Below are 25,224 nucleotides of genomic sequence, written 5' to 3'. Positions count from 1 at the left end.
CTATATTGAACACCACTGAATGTTTGTGCTTTAGCAAGCTCAATATTCTGCCATCCTAACAGTTGATTGGTGTCAGATTGGTGTAATCATTGCCGTCAGTGAGTTACTTCTGAGCAAATCAAAAACAGACCCCTGTTGTTGCCTTGGAGACACATAATTTGATGACCGCTGCAAGCCAAGCTGGAAAACGTTTGCAGTCCAACCAAGACAGAACAACATAAATCAGTGGTTCACCAGCAGGCGATTTGTTCCTATAGGCTCCAGCCACAGTCTTTCTACCACAACTATGCAATGTTTTATCCTCGCCTTGTCCAAAGCGTGTGTTTAGTCTTTCTTAGCCCCTCTCCTGAAAGTAAGCTGGAGGCAAACTGGAACCTGATCCCCTGTGAAGACCACAATGATAAAGGTAGATCCAAACAAATCTGCCCAGTGTTCCTCTTCCATCAATAGGAACCATGCTGGTTTGCTCTTTGAGCTTTCTGTTGGATTCTCTTCAAAATGTTGATATAATCAACATGTTGTTTAGTGTGGGTAAAAAAAAAAAAAAATCAAACGGTAGGATGTGCCTGAGCCATGGTTTATTTAAAATGCTTTCAAATACAAATACAGTTTCTCTTCAGGAAATAAAATGGATACATTAGCTGAGATGATCCAGAGTTTTGCGGGCAAAACCTTCCATTATCTATTGTCAATGGTGTAGAGATGTATGAAGCACAGCTCACACAGAAGTCAAACCAAGCAGCTTTCTGTTGGTCAGAGCAACTTGAATCTGTTGAGAAATCCATGTGCGGAAATCTTTCGCTCTCATGTGAAATTCCCGATCATGTGACTGCAACTTTATTCTTACTTAATGGTAATCCAGCCAACAGGGAAAGTTCTCAGAACTTTTCTGGCAAGGTTCTCTCAAATTATGAATAAATGTTCTTCCACTAATATTAATAGAATGTTTGTTTGAAGTAATCTGGGGCCTCATTTATAAAATGTTAAGTAGAAACCGTCCTACATTTGATTTTACGAATGCGTGTACGTGATTCAGAGAACGAACGTTAGCACAAAAAAAGTGTGTACACGTCTCTTCCAGAAGTAAAATTTATTAATTGCAAATGACCTTGAAATTTGTGCGCAGCTAAATGGTTTCCAATCTCCACTTTGTAAACGCCTAATTAATTTATTTAACATTTAACATTTAACAGAGCACCAGTCAATGTCCAAATGCTTTACTTGAGAAAAGGCGGCAAGAATTTCTTAGATTTCCAAATACCTGCAGTTCTCTGCCACGAGGAAAAGTTTTCATGCCTGCTTAGACCCTGACATGGTGCTAAGCACTTTTCCACATCAGGTTCAAATCTGTGCGTGTGCACGTTTTATAAATGAGGCCACTGGTCTTTAATACTGTCCTCAAAACATTACCACAAAAACATTATATCTAAACATTGTTTATTGAACGTTTTAGTTGGACATTTTTAAACGTTACAACTGTTTAGAAAACATTCATAAGTAATGTTCCAATAATGTTTGCGAAATGAAATGTTCCCTTTGCAAAAAAAAAAAAAAAAAAAAAGTTTTAAAAATATTTCAAAAACTGGACATTTTAAACATTCAGAAATAACATTTCCATAACTTAATGGGAATGTTAGCAAAACATTCTTAGAACATATATTTGTTAGCTGGAAAGAGACGTATCGACACCCTTTAAGGGATAGTTCACCCCCATCAAAAAAATGCATTTCTTCTATTGAACATATATATTAAATGTTTATCTATGAAATGAAACTCAATGAAAACATGTTTTGGATCATATTGACTTATGGACAAACAGTTGAAACATAACACTTCTTAAGATATCTTATTTTGTGTGTCACAGGAGAAAAAAAAGTCAGATTTGGAAAGACAAAATGAGAAAATGATGACAAAACTTTAATTTTTGACAGACATTTTGAGTATTAGAAGTATACAAATATGATAATTAATCGAACTGTTGGAAAACATCTGAATAAAGTAATCTTGACTGTAGGCCAATTCACACTGCACTGACAGACGGGTCACTTCACTTCGTCGGGTTTTGTCAGGTCTTGTGTTCACCAGTTAAACATGTTGATTCAGTGTTTGTGGAGTTGTAGAATATCTGAGAAGTGCCGTCCTCTAATTCAAGACCTTAATCATGTCTTGAACATGGTCATTTATTTATCTATTTATTTTTAATAAAGAAACAGAACAGTAGATGAAATTCTAGCTCTTATTCTAGTTGGGAAATAATAATTTTGGAACTATTTGCAGATAATATTCACATTAATTTGCTTAAAAATATGTACACATGTAAGGGAAAGGAGAGAGTGTGTATGTGTGTGTGTGTGTGTATAAAACATTCAAAATTAACATTCAAATAACATTCAAATTCCCTAATGGTCTGGTGGTAGAACTTTTGTTAACCGTGTTAGAGGTTCCTGGTTCTAATCCGCCCTCATGTAGGTTTTTTTTCCTCATAAAAATAAAATGTGTTTTGAAGAATCCTGTCTCTGCAATGGCATTAAGTGACAGATTGATGTGCTTGTCTAATTCTAATTATTTGGGGGGCCTTGTTCCCCTCAGTGTCTATGGTGCTTACGGCCCTGCTGTAATCTGGTGATTGTGTGTTGGTCTGCGTCTGTCGGTGCAGAGCGAATTGGCTTTATAATAGTCATCTCAGATGTTCTTCAGAATTGCACGACTAAAATTTGCTCTTTCGAGAGTTTATTTAGAAATTAAGTGCCGTATGGACGCGTCTCATCTTGTGTTCCTGGCCTTCGCCCTGGTTTCCCGTGTCCTCCTGAACGAGCTCCACAAGTAGAGCCTGTAGCTGCTGTCTCACGGCCCGCCTGCGCTCGCCATCCTCCCCGCCGTCGAAATCTGCGCACTCCTGCACGGCTCGCTGCAGATCCACCTGCAGGGGGAGCCCCGCTTTAGCGCCGAGCAGCGTGGGAGAAAACCAAGGCCTGAAGATCTTCTCACAGATCACCTGCAGAGAGACAGAAAGAGAAGCATGACAGGTATCGACCCCAAAGGGAAAACCAGGGCTATGGATGAGGGATGGCGGCCATTAGCGCCATCCTGATGTCATTTCATCATCTCCGGAGCAATCATCAGCCATATTCGCAATGCGTGCCATTTGAAAGGGACCGGAGCGCAAAATGCAATGGTCTCCTTGACCCAACAGCCTGAACGTTACAAAGCCCTCATTGTTCTGAATGGCAGGCCATACAATGGGAAGGTAGAGGTCACCAAGGGTTGCGTTAAGTGATCGAGAACGGAGAGATGGGCTCTGTCTCAGCCACCTGCAGCCTGGAGCTGGACTTGGTTTCATGCGGCCAGCTCATCTGTTAGCTTGTTCTCCTTAAGGGGAGTTGGCACTGACAGCAGGTGTTGACTATGAACAAACCCAAATGAACAGATGAAAGACGTTGCGTGACTGTGGAAATATAAACCTGCTTTTACCTGTAATGGTGGCGGCATTCAGAAAAACAGTTACACCTAATTCTACTCCATTTATTGTAATAATTTCATTGCAAATATTAACTGAAGTATTTTTGTAACTTCCTTGTTGTAAATTTGACTCCGATCAAAACAAATCACTGAATTTTAGATGATAAATTTCCGATCTAAGCCATATATAATCTGTAATATAATATAATATATATATATATATATATATATTATATTTTTTTTAATTTATTTATTTATTTATTTTCTCTCTGTTTTGTTCTTTCTGCAATGTAATTTCAGTGTAGTCATGTTGGAATTCTTGCACTTTTTATTTAAATTTAATGGTAGGGATGCATGAATATGAAAATTCTGGCAGATACGATAACCGATAATTCTTTATATTTGAAAGCCTATAACCAACATATTGGCTGATAAATCTAGATCCAAATTTTTATACAATTTTTGAGAGCCTGATTACAAAAACAAAAAGTTTCACCATTTAAAAGCTATGTCCCAAGCACACAATTATAATGTTCTAATTATAATTTTATGTAGCCTATATGACAGACTTGTGCTGCACATGTTGCACACAGTGCACATCTGAAGTGTCTCAGCTGAAGGAAATAATCCATTATTTATTGGCCTTGATATATCGGCCAAATATTTTCTTGCCAATAATGATAACATTAAAAATGAACATATGGAGTTTTGTCCTCTGTAGAGGACATTATATTTTAGACAATTTCTCTGAGACCTTACATGATACCGTCTGAATGTCCTGTAGAGAGCACAATCGGGGCTTTTCAGAGATGCCAAATGTTCGGAGTTTTCACCATGACCTCTACCTCTCCTTGGTCTTTAATAATGGCTGACATTAATTTAGTGATCAAATTTAACGCCCTTATGGAAAATGATAATATTTTGTTATTATCTTTTACATCTTACTAATTTTCAAATTGTTTGTAATAAATAAACATCTCAGGAAAATGTTATGGGGTTTCAAATCAAAATATGACTTTCTGCTACACAACAGGACATTGATTTTATACATGTCCACTGTAGAGGACAACAGGACTGTTTATCAGGCATTTTGGGAGACACACTACACACATATTGCATAAAGCATATTGCATATTGTTTTTGCCTTTTCATGTCTATTCATGTCTTATTTTATTTTTAAAAAACTGAGTCCTGGTGTCCACTACAGAGGAAATAGCATAACATATGAATAAAATACAATTTTTCACAAAAAAAAAAAAAAAAAAAAAAAAAAATTTTTTTCTTATGCTCTAACCAATGTAATGACATAAAAAATACAAAATACACAAAACTTTTTTTTTTGTGGCCAATATATTGCGCATCCCTATTTAATAGTAAAACTTAATACGTTTCCATTAGTTAATGAGTTGTTGAACAATGAGCAATACATTTGTTACAGGATTTACTAATCTTCGTTAATGATAGTTAATAAAAATGCAATTATTCATTGTTAGTTGATGTTAGCTCAGGTTCCTTACATAATATTAACAGATACAACTTTTGATTTTAATAATGTAGTAGTAAATGTTGAAACTAATATTAATTAAGATGAATAAATGCTTTAGAGAAATTTTTCATGTTGGAACCGTATTGTATTGTGTTACTAATGTGTCTCATAATTAGGGGCCAAATTTACAGTGTCCTTCATTTTTATTTAGATTTTTTTTTTTTTTTAATTGAACTTTTTCCTTTTTTTAAGCAGAAATTAATCTATAAAACTAGTGTTTTCGCTGGTGAACATGCCATGGTCAGGTGTTTTACACATACAGGTCAGTTTAGGAAAAAAAAGTCATGTGAACAACCTCAAAAAATGAGAGATCGTAATTGTTGGCTTGTGGTGTGAATGGAGCTTTATTTCTTTTTTTTTATGCAGATTTGCTAAATAAATATAAAAATATGTGTAGTTTTGTCTGTAGCCTGCTGCGTTTAGCCATAGCCAGCAACTATCTGTCTCATAATCAAAGGTGCTTCCTTTGTTCGTTCAGCCCTGTTAACCCCCATTGTGTTTTTTAGCAGTAACAATAGCGCTGTCTGATTCCCTTCAGCGTTATCATGAACTATTAACATTCCATGCATTTTTCTTGGCAATGTTTACAGCTGAAGAATGATTGTCTCCTCTGGCTATTTTAGTGGTATTCATGTGTGACACTTATCAAAAACAAAGTAATTTTCTTTTCCCTTTCAGAACAAGTCGGCACCCTATCACATATATAACCGCTAACCACATACCTCCAAAGGATTATTGAATGTCAAAATAAAGAATAATTGATGCAAATTATGAAATAATTGCAGTATACAATACACAGAAACCTCACCCACCTGAAGATTACTGTTTTTGCGGTTTGGCCCACATCTGTTTTTAGTTTTGTCACACTTGGAGATGCAGTCAAAGAAGTTGCAGTCATTGTCACTGGTGCAGTTCTGCTCAAGTATGTCTCTCATTTTGGGCTCAAAAAAAGCCATGTCCACATCTATTGCCACCACCTGACCAGAAAAAAACAAAAACAACAGTAATTAATATAAAGTATATAGTATTTACATTTACAGTGGGGTCCAACATTTCAAAACAACAATAATCTGGTATTCAAAATCTATTTTAAACCTAGAAAAAAATTAGTGATTTAAAAGAAAAAAACAGTATGACAAAAAAAAAAAAAATCATATTCTGCACTATTTCTAGGATACTAATTAAATATGACATTTTTCTTAGAAATTTGAGACAATGAATCATCCAAACTCTGTACAATATATCATTCGTTCTTGCGTACATTTAAAGTATCAAATATCAAAACTAAGAATAATCGAGATGACAATATTAATGAACTTTAAATTAAAATTGTATTGCAATAATTTTATAAATATAATAATTTAAATAAAAAAATAAAACGTTTTTCAATAGTGGTCTCAGACTATTGAACTTATTTAAACACAACCTCTGCAGTTAGCTCTTACTAAGATTCGGCGAGCATTGACAAAGCTGTTGCCGCATGCTAAATTTTGTTTTATCAGAATATTAATGAGAATTTGTGCATGATATTAACATAGTCCTTGACAAAAAAATGGGTGGGTGTCATAGCGACGCATACTGCATGATGTCAGATGCCGTTTATAGTAAAACCCATTAAACCCTCAGAAGGAGCAGCATTCATCTCAACCTCATCGGCTCCGCTGGAACACAAATAACGTGTGCGTAATGCCGAGAATTTGCTGTATAGATCTACAGATGCTTAATATAGATTTTTAATCTATTTGTGAATCATTTCATCATGAGATCTGAGAAAATATTTTAGTTCACAGTATAATTCTCTTGCTTGTATACTAACTGATATGCTTAAATAGATAGCTTGTGTTTGAAGAACTCAACATTTAGTCTTATGATAACCAAACTATAATAATGATATTTTTTTAATTATTAATTATCATGAATAATTATAATCATAATTATCTTAAATACTTGGAATATCTGGAGCATAACAAGCCTCGGGCAACACAAGTTTATAAGGAAATCTTACGGAAATGTAATTAAGCAGTTAAACACTGTCCTCCCTGTAGTTTACATCACAATTTTGCCAACGAGATGAGGATTATGTGCCCATGAGTTTGATCTAATTATAATAATGCTTGCCTGTAATATGCAGAATAATCTAATAACAATAATCTAATTACTAGAATTATAATCTAATCTAATACTGAAACATTGTAACATATTTATGATATGGGTCTAAGACTTGCCTTGGATGATTCATTCAACCACAAACACATTGCAAATGCTTGCATTTATTTTCTCCTTAATTTTGTTTAATCATCTCGTACTTTTCTGATTAAATGAAGTAATTTAGTAGATCACTTGGTCCACTCCTGTCAGAGTCAACAAGGAATGAGTTCACCATGATTTTCATGACTACAAGCATTATTTCAGAGGTGCTTGAGAATAATGCTAACTAATATATGTACAACGCAATGGCATAAAGTTTCCATGGTCCCACTTTATATTAAGTGTCTTTAACTACAATGTACTATCATTTAAATTAATCATCTGATACTTATACTGCAACCTCCTCTATAATTATATCTATAATTATACTGTTGACCTTTTCCCTTACACCTACCCATACCACTTAACTATTATGTACTAACATTTAAATTAATAATTCGATACAATGCACTTATTGTGTACATACATGTTTTTGTACTTTTATTGAAAAAAAACTGCATTTAATTACACCTGTTAATAATTTCTATAATTATACCTATAATTACACTGTTGACCTATCCCTTACACCTTAACCCATCCTTAAACCTAACTATACCACTAAACCTTTCCCTAATCTTACCCGCATCCCACCTCAATAGCAGCAAAAGTGTTTTGCTATATAATATGAACACAATAAGTACATTGTAATTTTTTTTTATTTTTTTTTTTTTACATACAGTAGTGGCCAAAAGTGATGTCTGGCCTAGGAAAATTGATATCTTCATCCTTTACTAAAGTATTATTAAAAATGTGTTGAAGATTTTTTTTAAAGAGCTTGGTGTCAATTGTTGTGATAATCATTTTTGGCCTGGCTGTCATGCATAGAAACAAGAGTGAACCATCAAAATATGAATAACTGATTGTTGAAGTCAATTTATGTTTTTTTTTTTTCTTTCTAAGCATAAATGAATCTAAAATAGTTTTTTCTTTTTTCTAAAATAAAACCTGAAATAAAATCATGAAATAAAAAATAAAAAAGGTAATTGCGACTTTTAATCTCACAATTCAGAATTTTTTTCTCAGAATTGCGAGTAAGAAAGTCAGAATTGAGAGATATAAAGTCAGAATTGTGAGTTATAAAGTCAGAATTGAGAGATATAAAGTCAGAATTGAGAGATATAAAGTCAGAATTGCGAGTTATAAAGTCAGAATTGTGAGTTATAAAGTCAGAATTGTGAGTTATAAAGTCAGAATTGAGAGTTATAAAGTCAGAATTGAGAGTTATAAAGTCAGAATTGAGAGATATAAAGTCAGAATTGTGAGTTATAAAGTCAGAATTGTGAGATATAAAGTCAGAATTGAGAGATATAAAGTCAGAATTGTGAGTTATAAAGTCAGAATTGAGAGTTATAAAGTCAGAATTGCGAGATATAAAGTCAGAATTGCGAGTTATAAAGTCAGAATTGCGAGTTATAAAGTCAGAATTGAGAGATATAAAGTCAGAATTGAGAGATATAAAGTCAGAATTGAGAGATATAAAGTCAGAATTGCGAGTTATAAAGTCAGAATTGAGAGTTATAAAGTCAGAATTGCGAGATATAAAGTCAAAATTGCGAGTTATGAAGTCAAAATTGCGAGATATAAAGTCAAAATTGCGAGTTATAAAGTCAAAATTGCGAGATATAAAGTTAAAATTGCGAGTTATAAAGTCAGAATTGAGAAATATAAAGTCAGAATTGCGAGTTATAAAGTAAGAATTGAGAGATATAAAGTCAGAATTGCGAGTTATAAAGTCAGAATTGCGAGTTAAGTCAAAATTGTGAGATATAAAGTCAAAACTGTGAGTTATAAAGTCAAAATTTGTGAGTTATAAAGTCAGAATTGCGAGTTATAAAGTCAGAATTGCGAGTTATAAAGTCAGAATTGCGAGTTATAAAGTCAGAATTGCAAGATATAAAGTCAGAATTGCGAGATATAAAGTCAGAATTGCAAATTATAAAGTCAGAATTAATATAATATATACTATAATATACTAATATAAAGTGTGACCAATATTTCTAATTTCTAATATTTCTAAATTTTGGGATTTCACAGATTTGCTTCTGGCTATTAAGTGTTTACTCACCGTCAGGTCCTTCCTTATAGCAAAGTTCTCTGGTTTGATATCGCAGAGGTGTAAGCGGTGGGAAAAATCATTCTCAAAATGCTCCACCATCTCCAGAAAGCTCAGAGCCACTCGGGGCACCATATCTCTCAAGGTGAACATCCTGTCCTGCCCGCTGTCCGGGCTCGGCGAGGGGCTCAGTGACAGATCCTCCAGAGAGAATATGTGTTGGTCCCATGCGTGTCCAGCCGCCAAGTACTCCACGGCATAGAAGTGACCACAAGAGCCCAGGATCTTGGCCACGTGGTGGGTCAAATCCTGCAGGACCCTGAGGAAGATATACTCCTCCTGCTGAAGGAGAGCCCATAGCGAGGCCAGCTCAGCTCGCGAGTACGTCCGCTCACTCTCCTTCAGCTTCTGGCCCCACAAGCGGGGCAACGTCAAGTTATTTCCCGTCTCCAGGCCAAGTGAGTTCTTGATCTCCAGGGTGGCGTAGAAGACAACATCCAGAGGCGAAAGCTCCTCCTCGCCACCCATTCCTCCTGCCGCATCCTGGTACTCCAGCAGAGCCAAAGCCTCGTAGGAGGAGAAATTCTCCAGCTTTGACTTGAGAACAACAGGCACACCACGCCAACTGGCAGCCATGACCTTCTTGCCATTTTCGTAATAGAGGCAGCGTTTGTATTCCACACGACCGGCCACGCAGAGGTCCTCGCAGAGGTCACCGGTCAGAACGCCCTGCTGATACTCATCACACTGAAACAAAGACACATAACAGCACATCAGCAGCATTACGCTCCTGTTTTCCCATTACAGGCTAAATGTGCACCATGACTCATCAGTTATTTCATTGCATTTTCTTATTGAAAGACCATTTTCAAAAGACCAAGTAAATATATATATAAATTACAATTCAACTTTGGCCCAATCCCAATTCTATCCCTTACCCCTTGGTTTCGCGCGTTCACGTGAAGGGGTAGGGGTGTCCCAATTCTCATTTGGTTGGAGGGGAAGGGGTAGGGGGAAGGGCCAGGTAGCCCTTCAAACGAAGATTTTTCGGGACCACACTTCAGACGAAGGGGTATGATAAATTTCCAACATGGCCGACCGAGCGAACAGAGAGACCCATAATGTAAGTATTTTTTTTACGGTAAACAGTATTTTAGTAATAAATAATCACTTGTTTTATGTTCTCTTTAATCTTGTGTTCATGTATACGGTTATGTTCTCCCAAAAAAGATTTGTTAAAATCGCTATGAAAAAAGTTCGCTAATGTTTTTTACTTTATGATAGTGCCACAACATATTTTTTTTTTATATATATTATTGAAACCCGCGTTGATTTGACAACATAAATTCAAATTCGGTGGCAGCTAACTTGTCTTTTTGCCGCATGCCTGATTAATGTATTGTTTTGTTGTGGTTACGTCCATGAATACGTGTACGTTACATGATATAAACAAAAAGTGCATTCAGTTTGCGTGCTTATTCATCAGTATTGTATGTTCTGTATCAACCAGGGACTCCTGAGGAAACACGCAGGCTCGTCTCCTTTGTCTTATGCGAAGACAAATCATACATATTTTCATTGTATTAAAGTATTGAGGCAAAACAAAAATACCTGAAATCCGAAGCGCTGCAGCCATCGATCTGATCGTAAACTATTGGTTGGTATACACCGGTTTTTAAACTTTTTTTTTTTAGCGCGACCCTATTAACGAGACCCATAAGCATATACAACCATGTAGTTAAACAAGCCAAAACTAATTATTAAAAACGAAACTGAAGGTAAACCTGCGTTGCTCTGGTTAACGTTACCTCTCTCTTTCGGTGAAGTGGAGCAGCTGCTCTTGCTGAATGGTACGGATTGCACTATGGACTATTGTACCTTTTGTATATTTTATTTTTTTAACATGATTTTATTTTTTATAATGAACAAGCTGCGATGTCACGTTTCCACTGCTTTGTTATGTGTGTGTGAGGCGCGGGCGCGATCAAACAGCTGTCTTTGCAGGGGACTTGCCTCATCGTCATGGCAACGATTCGTGGCCAGGTCAGATTACGTCAGAGTTTGTTGCCGTCTGTTGGAAAACTGTTCACAACGCGCAGACATTCCACGACCCGACAAACGCCGATTAAACATGTTCAGTCGAGTGAAAACTGACTCCAACAGGGGTATCACACCGATCCAACAAACTCCAACAGATGAGTGTTGTCGGTGCGGTGTGAATTGGCCTTTAGAAGTGTGTGATAAACATCGGCGGATCTATGACGTAGGAGCTAGCGACGACTTATGATGACGTGTAACGGTCTAGTAGTGGTGTCCCATTTCTTAGGGGAATATTTTCAGCCCTACCCCTTGACACTCTGTTTCAAGGGGGAAGGGGAAGTGGTATAAAATAGAATTGGGATTGGGCCTTTATATTATATTTGCATGTCAACTACACACTTTCATAGTCTCATTATGATGTGTCTCATCAAATTTATTTCCTTTGCGTTAAAGCAGTTATTAATCAATGCAATCTTAATTCCATCTCATATCACACTTATTGAATATGTGCCTATGTTGAGATACGGTACCAATGCCACCTGTCAGCATATTTTACTGCCATGCATGACTTTCACATATTTAATCTTGCAAAACAGTCAAATAATCATTTTTATGCATGGTGTTAAAACGGATCTGCTTTTGCTCTTGCATTTTCCCTGTTTGACCCTCTCATGAAAAATGAGCTAATTACTGGTTGTTGCTGCAGTCTGCACATATATATGTCAGTTCAGGGGCTCCGGGGCTTCGGATGATTTGTGTTCCACAGAGATTACACCGCAAATCGTCCTCTGTCACCTTCCAAAGTAAACAGCTGTTATCCGCACACAGTCCGACACTGGTACGGCTCCTATCTGCATTGGCTTTAGCGATATGTTTTCCTTATCATTTTCCATCAGAATGGTTTGTGGGATGATCTACTTTGCTTGTCCCCTTGCATAAAATATGTCCTCTGTGTACAAAAAAAATCATTTTACTTGTTTGTCACAAAACTGAAGTTCACACATTTGTGTATTAAACTTGCTTGGCTTAAACTGGCAATGAAAACACTAGATTTTTTTTACATTCTCTGAAGACGATTTGAGTGGCGTTCGCCTGTGCAAAAGTTGCTGTCACTGTTCTAGAGTAATGGAGATATGGCCAGAAAGTCTTTGATATTTTGGCTTGAGTCTATGACGTGTGTGTGTTTTATAGGAAATCGGTCTGAATGCATAGAAATCTAATAGCATTCTCTATGAGAGAAGGGTTAAAATGCTGGGTTAAAAACAACCAAAGTTGGGTTGAAAATGGACAAACCCAGCGGTTGGGTTAAATGTTTGTCCAACATGCTGGGCAGTTTTATTTAACCTAATTATTGTTTAAAAATTGCTATATGGCTGGTTTAAAATGAACCCAAAATGGTTGGAAATTAAAAATCAGACATAATTAACGCAACCATAATAATCAAAAGGTGAACATTTATTAATAAGCAATTTAATAAATATTTATTGCTTAATTATTATTCATTAAACTTAATAAATGTTCATTTATTAAACATTAAAGGATCAGTCCACTTTTAAATAAACTTTTCCTGATAATTTACTCACCCCCATGTCATCCAAGTTGTCCATGTCTTTCTTTCTTCAGTCAAAAAGAAATTAAAGTTTTTGATGAAAACATTCCAGGATTATTCTCCTTATAGACTGCCCTCCACAGGTCAAAGTTTGAACTAATTTTTATATGCAATATGGTAGTTCAATAGTATGTAACAATTAGTTCAAACTTTGACCTGTGGAGGGCAGTATTACGCTTAGCAGCGTCTACACTGCTGGAATTCTAATAGAGGAGAAGAAGAAGAGAGCTAGTTCAAGATGAGCATTTAAGGTTAAAACTTATATAATTTTCAATTTTTTTTCAGAAAATGAGTGATGGTTTCACTAGATAAGACCCTTATTTCTCATCTGGGATCGTGTTGAACAATTTGAAGCTGAGTGAAACAAATTTTGACCTTCAACTGTTTGGTGCCCATTGAAGTCTACTATAAGGAGAATAATCCTGGAATGTTTTCATCAAAAACCTTCATTTCTTTTCGACTGAAGAAAGAAAGACATGGACATCTTGGATGACATGGGGGTGAGTAAATTATCAGGAAAAGTTTATTTAAAAGTGGAATAATCCTTTAATAAATGTTAATTGTAAAATGTTACATACTCTAAAAAATGCTGAATTAAAAACAACCCAAGTTAGGTTGAAAATAGACAAACCCAGCAATTGGGTTGTTTTAACCCAGTGGTTGGGTTAAATGTTTGCCCAACTAACTGGGTTGTTTTATTAAACTATTGTTTAAAAATGACTGTACTGCTTGCTTAAAATGAACCCAAAGTAATGTTAACCTAACTGCTGGGTTAAAACAACCCATTTGCTGGGTTTGTCCATTTTCAACCCAACTTGGGTTGTTTTAAACTCATATTTTAGAGTGCAGATTTTGGGGTTAAAAGTGGTGACGACATCAGAAAGTTGAAAACTGCTCAACTTTAAGCAAATAAGAGATTAACTTCACTAGGTATGTTTTCATGCACTGATTTTCATCAGTCAGAATCAATCCATTCCGATTTCAAATTCTGGGTGTTCTTTATATATAAGCCCTATACGTTAGAATCTGATTTACATATTTGTTTACATGTGCACCACAATAATGCCGGAGCTACTCTTGAGTATCATTTACATGCTTCATTTTTTTCCTGTTGATGAGATTATTCAGGTCTACATTACCCCCTTCAATCTGATCTAAAATTGAATTGAGGTGTCGGCCAGTCCGATTGAGCCATAAATTCGATTACTACCATACTATCTGATTGCATGTAACATAGCTAATGATATCCATGACAAATGGTTGCCAAAAATGCTGAAGAGGCTCCAAAGAGGCAGATCTCTGATGGTTTGAGAGGGTTTTTTCTGTGCCAGCAGACACATATGAGCAATAATAATAGCAAGTACCAGTAATTATTACCTGAATTACTCCCAGTTGGTCACTTTACCATGACAACACACAAAGACAGCACTGGGAATCTTTGTTATCAGCTCGACTGAGACTAAACATAGAAAGAGCTTCAACCCTGCAAACCCTCTCATGGGCCTCTCATGGTGTTTATACGGGCCAAAGATCCATGTTGAGGTCTGTGGTACAGAGCGTATTTTTTATTTTATTTTTTCAACACTGTAAGTGCCAGCCAAATTCTCCACATATGTTTTAATTCCCACACTTTGCTTCAGATGGGACAACAGCTCCCGTGTGCATGTAAACTTTTCTACTGTGAGGCCTGGGCAGCTGCAACAAATCCAATGTATGTTTGTGTGTTCAGTATAGAAAGTGCACTCACTGTTTGGAGATTTGAAAAATGAATGTGTGTAGGCAGGGAAAACTCTTGCTGATCCGTCGTGAGACTCGGAGAAAGTGACTCGTATGTTGTTAATCATGGCTGTGTTTGTAATCTAGCGGTTGGGATGAGCGTTTTTTTCTTTCAGTACAGCCAAGAAAGAAGATTAAATCCTGGAACTGACAGTATGTAGGTTTGGCACATTATGTCTGAAGCTTTTAATGTGAATATTTTAAGTTAACTACAGGCATACTCTAAATAGTAACTTTTTTTATTTTAGTTTTTATAGTTTGTTTGCATTGTTCACATTCTTAACATTTTGAAGTCATTTGAATTTGTTGTGGAAAAATATACAACCAGACAGGGTTATTATTATTAACTAAAACTAAAACATTTTGTTCATTGAAATAAAATAAAATATAAATATTAGATGAAAAACTTTAAATGAAAATTAGAAATGTTGCCTTGGCAATAAACTGAAATAAGTTTGAAGCACTAAAATTATTAACTGGAAATATATAAAAACTGAAACTAAAACTGAAATAAAAAAATAAATCTAAATAGCAAAAAGAAAAAAAAAATATTAATAAAATGACAAAATCCATAAAAATTACTAAAAATTAAACATAAACATGAAATGAACATGAAAACTAAAAATATAAAAATAAAAGCTAAATCAAAATATTAATAAAACTATATTGAAACCACAATAAAAACTAAAATAACACTGCAATATATAGGGAATATATATATATATTCATATTCGCTGTTTCTAGTTATATATATAGCACAGTTTGCATCAAGCATCACTAGTAATATAGCTCTTGCAGTTTGTGCTACGGACATGGATTAACTCAAACCGGTTTGTTGATGAGAGGTGTGCTGTTACTAAGCAATTGCACTTATATTTTTGGCCTGGTGGAACAACAGAAAAAAAAACACACACACACACACACTAAAGGAGGGACCATACTGAGAGATATCTAGGGAAAATGCTCCTTTGACCCACGCCAGTAAGCAAGCACAACTCCAGTGTTGAGTGACGACATGAAATAAGACGGAAACAATATTTTCTTTATGCTTCTGAGCATGTAAGGTAATGATTAAACATTAGACCCCAGAGAATAGCAGTCTATTTCTGTTGCCCACAGGCTGTATTGCCATCTGGCCGGAGTGCTGGCCAGTCCCGGCATGCCAAGAATGTCTGCATAGGCTGCTCTGGGTCACTCCATCATTTTCACTTTACCACAAACTCACTAAAACTCTGATACAAAATGAGAAATGTGCTCCAATACACTCTTGTATGCCAATATAGACGCACACAAGAGCTGCACGATTAATCTCTAAATTAATCTATTCAAACACTCACACGATCTTATTCCTAAATGACAACGATTCACCTGTGGCTATTAAACCTTTGCCAAGTAGGATCACAGCGAATTCATACCTGCGTTGGTGCTGCCGCTGAGCTAGCGAGAGCATGTGTAGGTATGAAACAGATTCACAAGCAGTCTTTTCAACCACACAGAATCATCATTACAGTCATTCAAATTATCACAGAAGTACTGTTACAAACGTTTATAGTTCAGATATAAACACTGATGTCTACGGAGCCCCGCACATGACATGCAGGAAAAAAAAAGTAAATAGTGTGCATGTTTTACTAAGTCTTTCCCTCGATTTACTAAATTGTACTGACTGTATCATATCCGTTTACGCCTTGTGAATATTAAGCATTAAATCTACTACAAAAACAATGATCTTTGCATGAAAGTCCATCGAATCAGTGGAGCATGTCTACCCACCGCATGCAAGACCATCTGTGCTTAACCTTCACATCACAGTCTAAACAGAGAATGAAAGTGTATCAAGAGCCTGCAGCGGAGCACCACTAAAACAACACTTAGGTACATTTCAAGAACTCATGCCAACAATGCTATTATACATAGGCCTGGTTGCACAGGTGACAGATGGCTCCGCTGATTAAAAAAGGTCTCATGTAGTTCAAAGAGTAATTGCACAAAGGTTCTCAGCCACATGCTGCCAGAAACTATAAACAGTTTATTGGGTGAATGTGCACCACTTGGAGTTGTTTATTGCAATGTTGAACCCCTAACTGTTTGGCAGATTATAAGAATGTTTTTACAATTCATCAACTGAGAAATTGGCTTTAGTGTTTTAGAGATGTATTGTAAGAAAGAAGGCATGAATGATGGGTGAGCTGCGTTATCACTAAAGCCTCCAGGAATGGATTTGGTCTCCATTAAAACAATCTGAGATCTGAAATTAAGAATTTAATCCTTTCAATCAACGTGCTCATTGTAAATAAACATCACTATTTCTGTTTTTCATAAGTTTTTACGACAATGTGTGTGGTCATAAGAAAGAGCTGTGACAAGTAATGAAAGGATTTGATTAGAAAGCATTTCCAAACAAACATCTAATGTGACTTATGAGAGACCGGATTTTTGAACTGCGCTGCAAGACAATTCAGTGGAAAATTAGATACAGAGTACAAGGTAAACAAATCAAAATTCAAAAGCATGTTTTATTCTCATTTGGAAGTCGCTTTGGATAAAAGCATGGCTAAATTAATAAATGTAAACAACATTTTGGCATCCTACATCTGAGAGTTTTTTTTATTTTTTTTTACATGTAAATCCATGGACATCAATACAGAATTAATATGAGAGTTGTTTTGAATGTCAATGTGGAATGGGAATACACTTCAAATATCGGTAACATCTTATTTTTAGTGTACTTTAGACATTCTACTAACTATAACTTTGGGTAACACTTTAGAATAACTCACGCTATGAAGCATTAGTTAAGCATTAGTAAATAGTTAATTCATCATTTATAAAACATTAATAGACATTAGTAAGCCATTTATGAATACAGCTATAAATGCTTTGTTCTTGATTTATAAGCATATCTATAATGAGTTTAATAATTGTATTTTCATAATTTATTAATGATCAATTTATCATTTTTAAATTATGTATTACATTATTCACAAACCAGTTATTTAGGAGTTGTCAGTGGTTCATAAGATCATTTAGGAAGTGTAAGTAAATGATTAATAAAATATTTAAATGTACATTTATGCATCCTATTATTTATACATATAGTATTAGTTACTCAGTGTGTTAATAAATGCTTTATTAACATATTCCTAGGGTCAAAACTGCCTCGGTACTAACTTTAAAACATTAGAGATCAGCAGGGCAGAAGATCAGTGATTCTTTAAATCTCATTTATAGAAGCTTTACAAAGCATAAATAGTCCTCACTTTAGATGAGCTCACAAAAATAGTTAACTGACCACTTCTAAATGTGTTATAATTACCTGAATTAATCATGAATTGCAGAAGGAATATGTGTTAATAAAACATTTACTAACACACTGAGTAACTATTACTGTCTAAATAATGTTGTAAGATGTATAAATGAATGTTTAAATAGTTTATTAATCATTTACTTACACTTACTAAATTAACTACTGACAACTCCTAAATAACTGGTTTGTAAATAATGTAATACTTAATTTAGAAACAATAAATTGATTATTAGTAAAGTATGAAAATACAATTATTAAACACATTATAGATATGCTTATAAATCAAGAATAAAGCAATTATAGCTGTATTTATAAACTACTTACTAATGTATATTAATGCTTTATAAGTGATTAATTAACTATTAACTAATGCTTAACTAATGCTTCATAGTGTGCAGTTATTATAAAGTGTTACCCAACTTTGTAACTACATGTAAACTAGCAGTCGTTAGAGTATTAGTAGACTGTCTGCTTAATAACACTTTATTTTGATGCTACTGACTACACTGTGAAAAAGTGAAAAAGTTACCTTAAAATTTTGAGTTCATTGAAATTAAAAATTTGAGTTCATACAATGAAGGTGATTGATTTAATCAACAGAAACTCAAGATGTTATGTTATCTGAACCACATTAATTATCTACATTGATTTGACAAAAGAAAAAATGTTGTGATAACAACATGAAAATAATGTTTACAGTGTATAAGCGAATTTACAAGTATAAGCATTGTTGGCAAGTCCACGGTTTTCCAACGGAATTGGGCTATACTTTAACACTGTTGCCACGGGTCAATTTTCATATCCGCAGGTTGAAGCAACCCGTAATAATATGATATTTCCCCCCCCCGGAACGCAATTGGGCTAGTTGTGAAAACCCTGAGTATATGTCAACTTATTCCACTAACCCAACCCTAACAGTCTACTAATACTCTAATGAGAGTTAGCTGGCATGTTGCAAAGTTACTTATTAATGTCTGAAGTGAACTATCGAATTAAAGTGCAACCCCAAAATTTGCACAAATATTATTATTATTTTTTTTAATTATTGAGTAATAAAAATAAACATATTATGATATTATTTAAATGTCAATCATTTGTGAGCACGTTCAAATTGTGACCGCCTGTTGCACGCTTTGTAGCCAAAAGCTTCATAAACGGCAAAACTGTTCACGTACCTTTCGGCTGTGCAGATACTGAATGGTTGAAAATGTGATTGCAAAGAGCAGGTTAATAATCTATTTCACGAATAATAACACAAAACATAATTACTTAATAATAAAATAGATGCTAGAATTATCTCATTGTCGAAAACTTCCTATAGGACACTGAACTACTGAAAGAAAATATTCCTCACTTAACATCCCTGGGAATTTCAAATCGACAAAGGCCTGACAATTACATCAGACAGCCTGTTATTTTCACTTTATCTTCATTGCCAAAATGACAGTTTTAGTATCTCCACCCAGTCATCATTTGCACAATATTGGCACACAGCAGCATTCCACTGGCTTGCAGCTGTCGAATTCAGTGTAATATTTATCTCAGCCTGCCCAAATATTAAGAATTAGATGACTTTTGTGTAATGATCTTAGATATTGCAGGAGCAAAAATGTAATTCACATTCATGTTAGCTCAAACGACTGGATCCGTCAGTGTTACTTCAAATGAAAAAAAAAAAAAAAAAAAAGTATATATTTTAATGACCTCTTTACAGTTTGACATGTTCTTACTAATATTATTAATGGTCGTTATTATTATAAGTGGTTTTTCTATTTCAGTTATCAATATTTGTTCATAATATTTTATATTCATTCTGATCATTCAAATTATTATATGCATTTTCATATGAATCTGCTCATGCCAACACATTTAGTTTTAGTAATGATAGTTTGCATGCAAAAAAACTTTCCCACTAGTTATTGCCAGTAATCACCCTCCAATCCCCGTTTAAAGGCCACCAGGATTGTGCGGTTCCCGATGTGGCAACAAACAAAATGTTCTTTCAGCACTCACTCGACATCATATAATCCAGTGGCTCTAAAAGAGCTTTAGGTTTCCCCTTAGGAACAAAGCTTAAGCCTTTAATGGAGGCCCGTTACTGCTGGTACCCATGATTTAATGCTTGACTGAGTAATCCTATGAAATGCTTTGTGTCATTTGGTGGAAAATTCATCAAAATCCACAGACATATCACCACAACTGCAACACGACAACTGATTTACTGAGAGACTTGTTATATTCTTCTTGGTTAATAGTATTTTCAAAAATTAGCCAATTAATCTATTGTAAAAAGTACTGTAGTGTATTTTAGGTTTAAGGCAAAACCAATGTTTTTTTTCTTGCTCTGGTCAATTTTTGAGATTTTGGGCTATTTTGCTTCCATAATATGTCATCTTTCAGACTAGTGAAAATAAAGCATATAAAAATGTTTATTATAAATATATTTAAAGGCCACTTCAGCTGTACATAAACCAGACTTTACAGATTTATTTCTATCAATATTCTGAAGGTTTTTGCAGAGGTCTTTGGTCATCATTTGTGTTTATTAAACATTTTAATCCTAAAAACATGGTGAAAATGTTTTTTGTTTTTTCTGATAAAAAGTGATAAAATCCAAAATCCCTTCTGTAAAAGCCTTTAACTCTAATGGAAAAAAGGAAACAAGAATTTTGAACCTGGCTTTATCCAATGTTCAGAAATGTATGCAAATTGGTGCATAATTAATGAGTGTCTCATTTGCAATTTTAAACATAACATTTCAGAAAACTCGACTTGTCAAAAAAACAGTAGTCTTATTGTACTGTGATTAATCGCCCGAGGGAAGTACGGCGAAATCTACTAGTTCCAGTTTTTCTTGCATTTAGTCAGTATTTTACAATACTTTTTTTCTTTGCTCTTCTGTCAAGTTAGGCAAGACTGACAGCCGAAGAGCCTTTTTAATGAAATATGGAAATGAATCACAAAAGTTAGGCTTACCACCCTCTGCAGGATCTCTTTGCTCTTGTCGTCAGTGCAGAAGTCTGAGAACATGTTCCTGTGCACGAACACCAGGCCGTTGAGGAAGAGCCAGGAGGCCAGCCACAGCAGGACGACCAGCAGCGCGCTCCTGCGGCACACCTTCACCCCCAGCCACCTGAGGGCCGAGCCCAGGGCCCTGCGCAGGGACCGCCGCATCTGTCGGGACCCCCTTCGCCAGGAGCCCTCTGGTTTCCACTCAAGGGTGTGGGAGTCTGTGGCATCTGTGGTGTCGTGCAGGATATCTGCCTCGCTGCTCTCGCTCGGGGTCTGCGTTTGCGGTTAACCCTCTTCTCGGGGGACTCGCATGCCTGGTCGCTGTTGCTGCACTGCCTCCTGTTATGCGGATCACTCTCTCTCTCCCAGCTTCCTCTACGCCTTCCTGCGTTTGTTTTGTGAATGAACGAGGCGAGCAGTGCTGTGCGAAGAACGCCTCAGACTTTCTCTGCCTCATTCACCACTTCATTCCCACCCCCAAGTTGTCTCTCACGTTGACTCTTTCTCTTGAATCCAGTGTGTTTTCACTCTGCCTCTGGCTCTCCATTCCCTCTCTCTCCATACAACACTCCACCTTTTTTCCCTCTGCCTCCCGCCCCCTTCTTGAGTGCTTTCCTCCTTTGGGTCGCCTTCTTCTGTTTCCAAGGCAGCCAGGCCTTTCCTGACGGCACACAGACCTCGACGTGCCAGATCCGCCTCTTGTGCCAAGCACAGACCCTCAGATTACTCCACTTGAAATCCTGTTTGCATTTTAAGCACCGCAAACAAAACAACACAGGCCGGCGTGTACCAGTATTACTGGTTATTTGATTAGAGACGGATTCTCCCACGGAGATAATGGCCACATATTTGATTTGCAGGAGCAGGTCGAGAGCTGAGCCTGCAGTTCTGCCGGTAACGGCAGCGGTGGGAAATCTCAGCGGTCGTTTTTTGCTTCGATTGTGAGAGTCTGCAGGAGCAGCCGCAGGTGAACAGAATCCCTAATCACTCGCCTCATAAAAGAAAGTGCTTTCTTGCCAAGAGCAAGAATCGCTCATCTGTTTTATGTGTGTTTCTTCAAACCTCGACACGTTAGAGACGAGTGTCTCGGGTTACTTTAATTGCCAATTAGATAGCCTTGTGCGGTCTGTGAGGGATTCTGTCTTCAAACGTATTAATGCTATCAGCAAATCACAGATACTCTTGAGATCTCCTCTGCTTTCTCATAGGCCGTGAACTGCTGAATGAGCACATTGTTTACACGGACATGGAGTTGTGCTTGTTTTCTCCTTGAGGGTCTTGCTTAAGGGCTTGTTTGAGGTCATTTAGAAATACAATAATGAACTTATTAAATGTCAAAGAAAATGATTATATATACACACTATCTCAAAAGTTTGGGGTTGGTAAGATTGCTTATATATTATATTCATCTATATAATTTATTCCTGTCATCAAAGCTGAATTTTCAGCATCATTACACTCCAGTCTTCAGAGTCACTTGATCCTTCGGAAATCATTCTAATATGCTGATTTGCTGCTCAAGAAACATTTCTGATTATTGTCAATGTTGAAAACAGTTGTGCTGCTTCAGATTCTGTTCATAAATCCATTGCTGTATAACAATCTTACTAACCCTGCACTTTTGAACGGTAGTATATATATAGTTAATTAAGCGATAATTATGGTCTGAGCAATATCTATCTATCTATCTATCTATCTATCTATCTATCTATCTATCTATCTATCTATCTATCTATCTATCTATATCTATATATATATATATATATATATATAATACACACACATATATATATATATATATATATATATATATATATATATATATATATATATATATATATATATATATATATATATATATATATATATATTATACACACATATATATATATTTATACACACATATATAATATATATATATATATATATATATAAGAACACAATTGAAAAGGTCATTTAAAACAGCTAAATGTCACAGATAATGCAAACCATAGAATTTTTCCACATAGAAAGTGTAATTCTGCCATCTTGTGATCTTATGACACTGTTACAATATAAAACACAGAGGATGTTATTTATGGAAAAATACTATCCTCAAGTATTAAGAAACATTTATCTGCTTACACTCCTCAGTGATTGGGGAGCTCGATTGGTAGATCATGCTAGAAATACATGTTTTGAACGAATGTACTGATGCACAGGATCTGTTAAATGTAAATGTCATTTGTAGGCTAGCTTCTTCCTTTCAGAGGTTTTATGGTTCTCAGGTGGGATTTTAAAGCAGCTTTGGTACTCGAATCATGCCAATGCGTTCTACTTCTTTACTCGTTTCTGAAAAACATTGTTTCAGGAAGAATATTGCTCTAATTTCAGTCTATTATTAGAACTGGCAGGATTACAACAGCGTATTCACATAATATATTTGCTTTGCTTTAGCAATATTTCCTTTAGGTTGGATCATAATTAGTGCTGCTATGTTATGATAATCTCTTATTTATATTTTTAATTAAAAATATACTGTCTTCAGTGTGCATTGTTGTGTTCTAAAAAACAGCTGCGCGAACGGAAGGGGAAAGGCTGGAGGCTGTTGGTCTGTTTTGAACGCATGCAGTGCTCGTCAGTACTCACAAGAGGATGAATGTAAAGATGCTACTTTCCAGAAGGGTTTATAAAGTGCAAACCAACAAAGCAGGCTAAAGCTCACCTGTCGTTAGACCTTCATGACCCAACTCAAATTTGAACGCGGCTCAGTGGATGATATTTTTTTAGTCATCGAGCGCCACCTGGTGGAAAACATAAGTAAGCAGCCAAGATTTTTACACACAGGTGCTGGTCATATAATTAGAATATCATCAAAAAGTTGATTTATTTCACTAATTCCATTCAAAAAGTGAAACTTGTATATTATATTCATTCATTACACACAGACTGATATATTTCAAATGTTTATTTCTTTTAATTTTGATGATTATAACTGACAACTAAGGAAAATACCAAATTCAGTGTATCAGAAAATTAGAATATTGTGAAAAGGTTCAATATTGAAGACACCTGGTGCCACACTCTAATCAGCAAATTAACTCAAAACACCTGCAAAGGCCTTTAAATGGTCTCTCAGTCTAGTTCTGTAGGCTACACAATTGACAGTTGTCCAAAAGACGACCATTGACACCTTGCACAAGGAGGGCAAGACACAAAAGGTCATTGCAAAAGAGGCTGGCTGTTCACAGAGCTCTGTGTCCAAGCACATTAATAGAGAGGCGAAGGGAAGGAAAAGATGTGGTAGAAAAAAAGTGTACAAGCAATAGGGATAACCGCACCCTGGAGAGGATTGTGAAACAAAACCCATTCAAAAATGTGGGGGAGATTCACAAAGAGTGGACTGCAGCTGGAGTCAGTGCTTCAAGAACCACTACGCACAGACGTATGCAAGACATGGGTTTCAGCTGTCGCATTCCTTGTGTCAAGCCACTCTCGAACAACAGACAGCGTCAGAAGCGTCTCGCCTGGGCTAAAGACAAAAAGGACTGGACTGCTGCTGATTGGTCCAAAGTTATGTTCTCTGATGAAAGTAAATTTTGCATTTCTTTTGGAAATCAGGGTCCCAGAGTCTGGAAGAAGAGAGGAGAGGCACACAATCCACATTGCTTGAGGTCCAGTGTAAAGTTTCCACAGTCAGTGATGGTTTGGGGTGCCATGTCATCTGCTGGTGTTGGTCCACTGTGTTTTCTGAGGTCCAAGGTCAACGCAGCCGTATACCAGGAAGTTTTAGAGCACTTCATGCTTCCTGCTGCTGACCACCTTTATGGAGATGCAGATTTCATTTTCCAACAGGACTTGGCACACAGTACCAAAGCTACCAGTACCTGGTTTAAGAACCATGGTATCCCTGTTCTTAATTGGCCAGCAAACTCGCCTGACCTTAACCCCATAGAAAATCTATGGGGTATTGTGAAGAGGAAGATGCGATATGCCAGACCCAACAATGCAGAAGAGCTGAAGGCCACTATCAGAGCAACCTGGGCTCTCATAACACCTGAGCAGTGCCACAGACTGATCGACTCCATGCCACGCTGCATTGCTGCAGTAATTCAGGCAAAAGGAGCCCCAACTAAGTATTGAGTGCTGTACATGCTCATACTTTTCATGTTCATACTTTTCAGTTTGCCAAGATT

At 36.0% G+C, this 25,224-nt stretch overlaps 1 protein-coding gene across 1 annotated transcript; it reads right to left on the bottom strand.

Annotated features, from left to right (window-relative positions):
- Positions 1–1,673: 1,673 nt before the first annotated feature.
- On the bottom strand, positions 1,674–21,739 carry dipk1c (divergent protein kinase domain 1C). Its single transcript, XM_067378196.1, has 4 exons — positions 21,014–21,739; positions 9,318–10,052; positions 5,818–5,982; positions 1,674–2,995 (listed from the first exon to the last, which is right to left on the bottom strand). The coding sequence occupies exons 1-4, from the start codon at positions 21,209–21,211 to the stop codon at positions 2,735–2,737; spliced, it is 1,359 nt and encodes a 452-aa protein (XP_067234297.1). The 5' UTR covers positions 21,212–21,739; the 3' UTR covers positions 1,674–2,734.
- Between the last annotated feature and the right edge of the window lie 3,485 nt (positions 21,740–25,224).

This window comes from Chanodichthys erythropterus, chromosome 23 (genome assembly GCF_024489055.1).
Source record: "Chanodichthys erythropterus isolate Z2021 chromosome 23, ASM2448905v1, whole genome shotgun sequence".
Classification (NCBI taxonomy): Eukaryota; Metazoa; Chordata; class Actinopteri; order Cypriniformes; family Xenocyprididae; genus Chanodichthys; species Chanodichthys erythropterus.
Note: the sequence above shows the minus strand (reverse complement) of the source record. Positions and strands in the feature narration are given on the sequence as shown.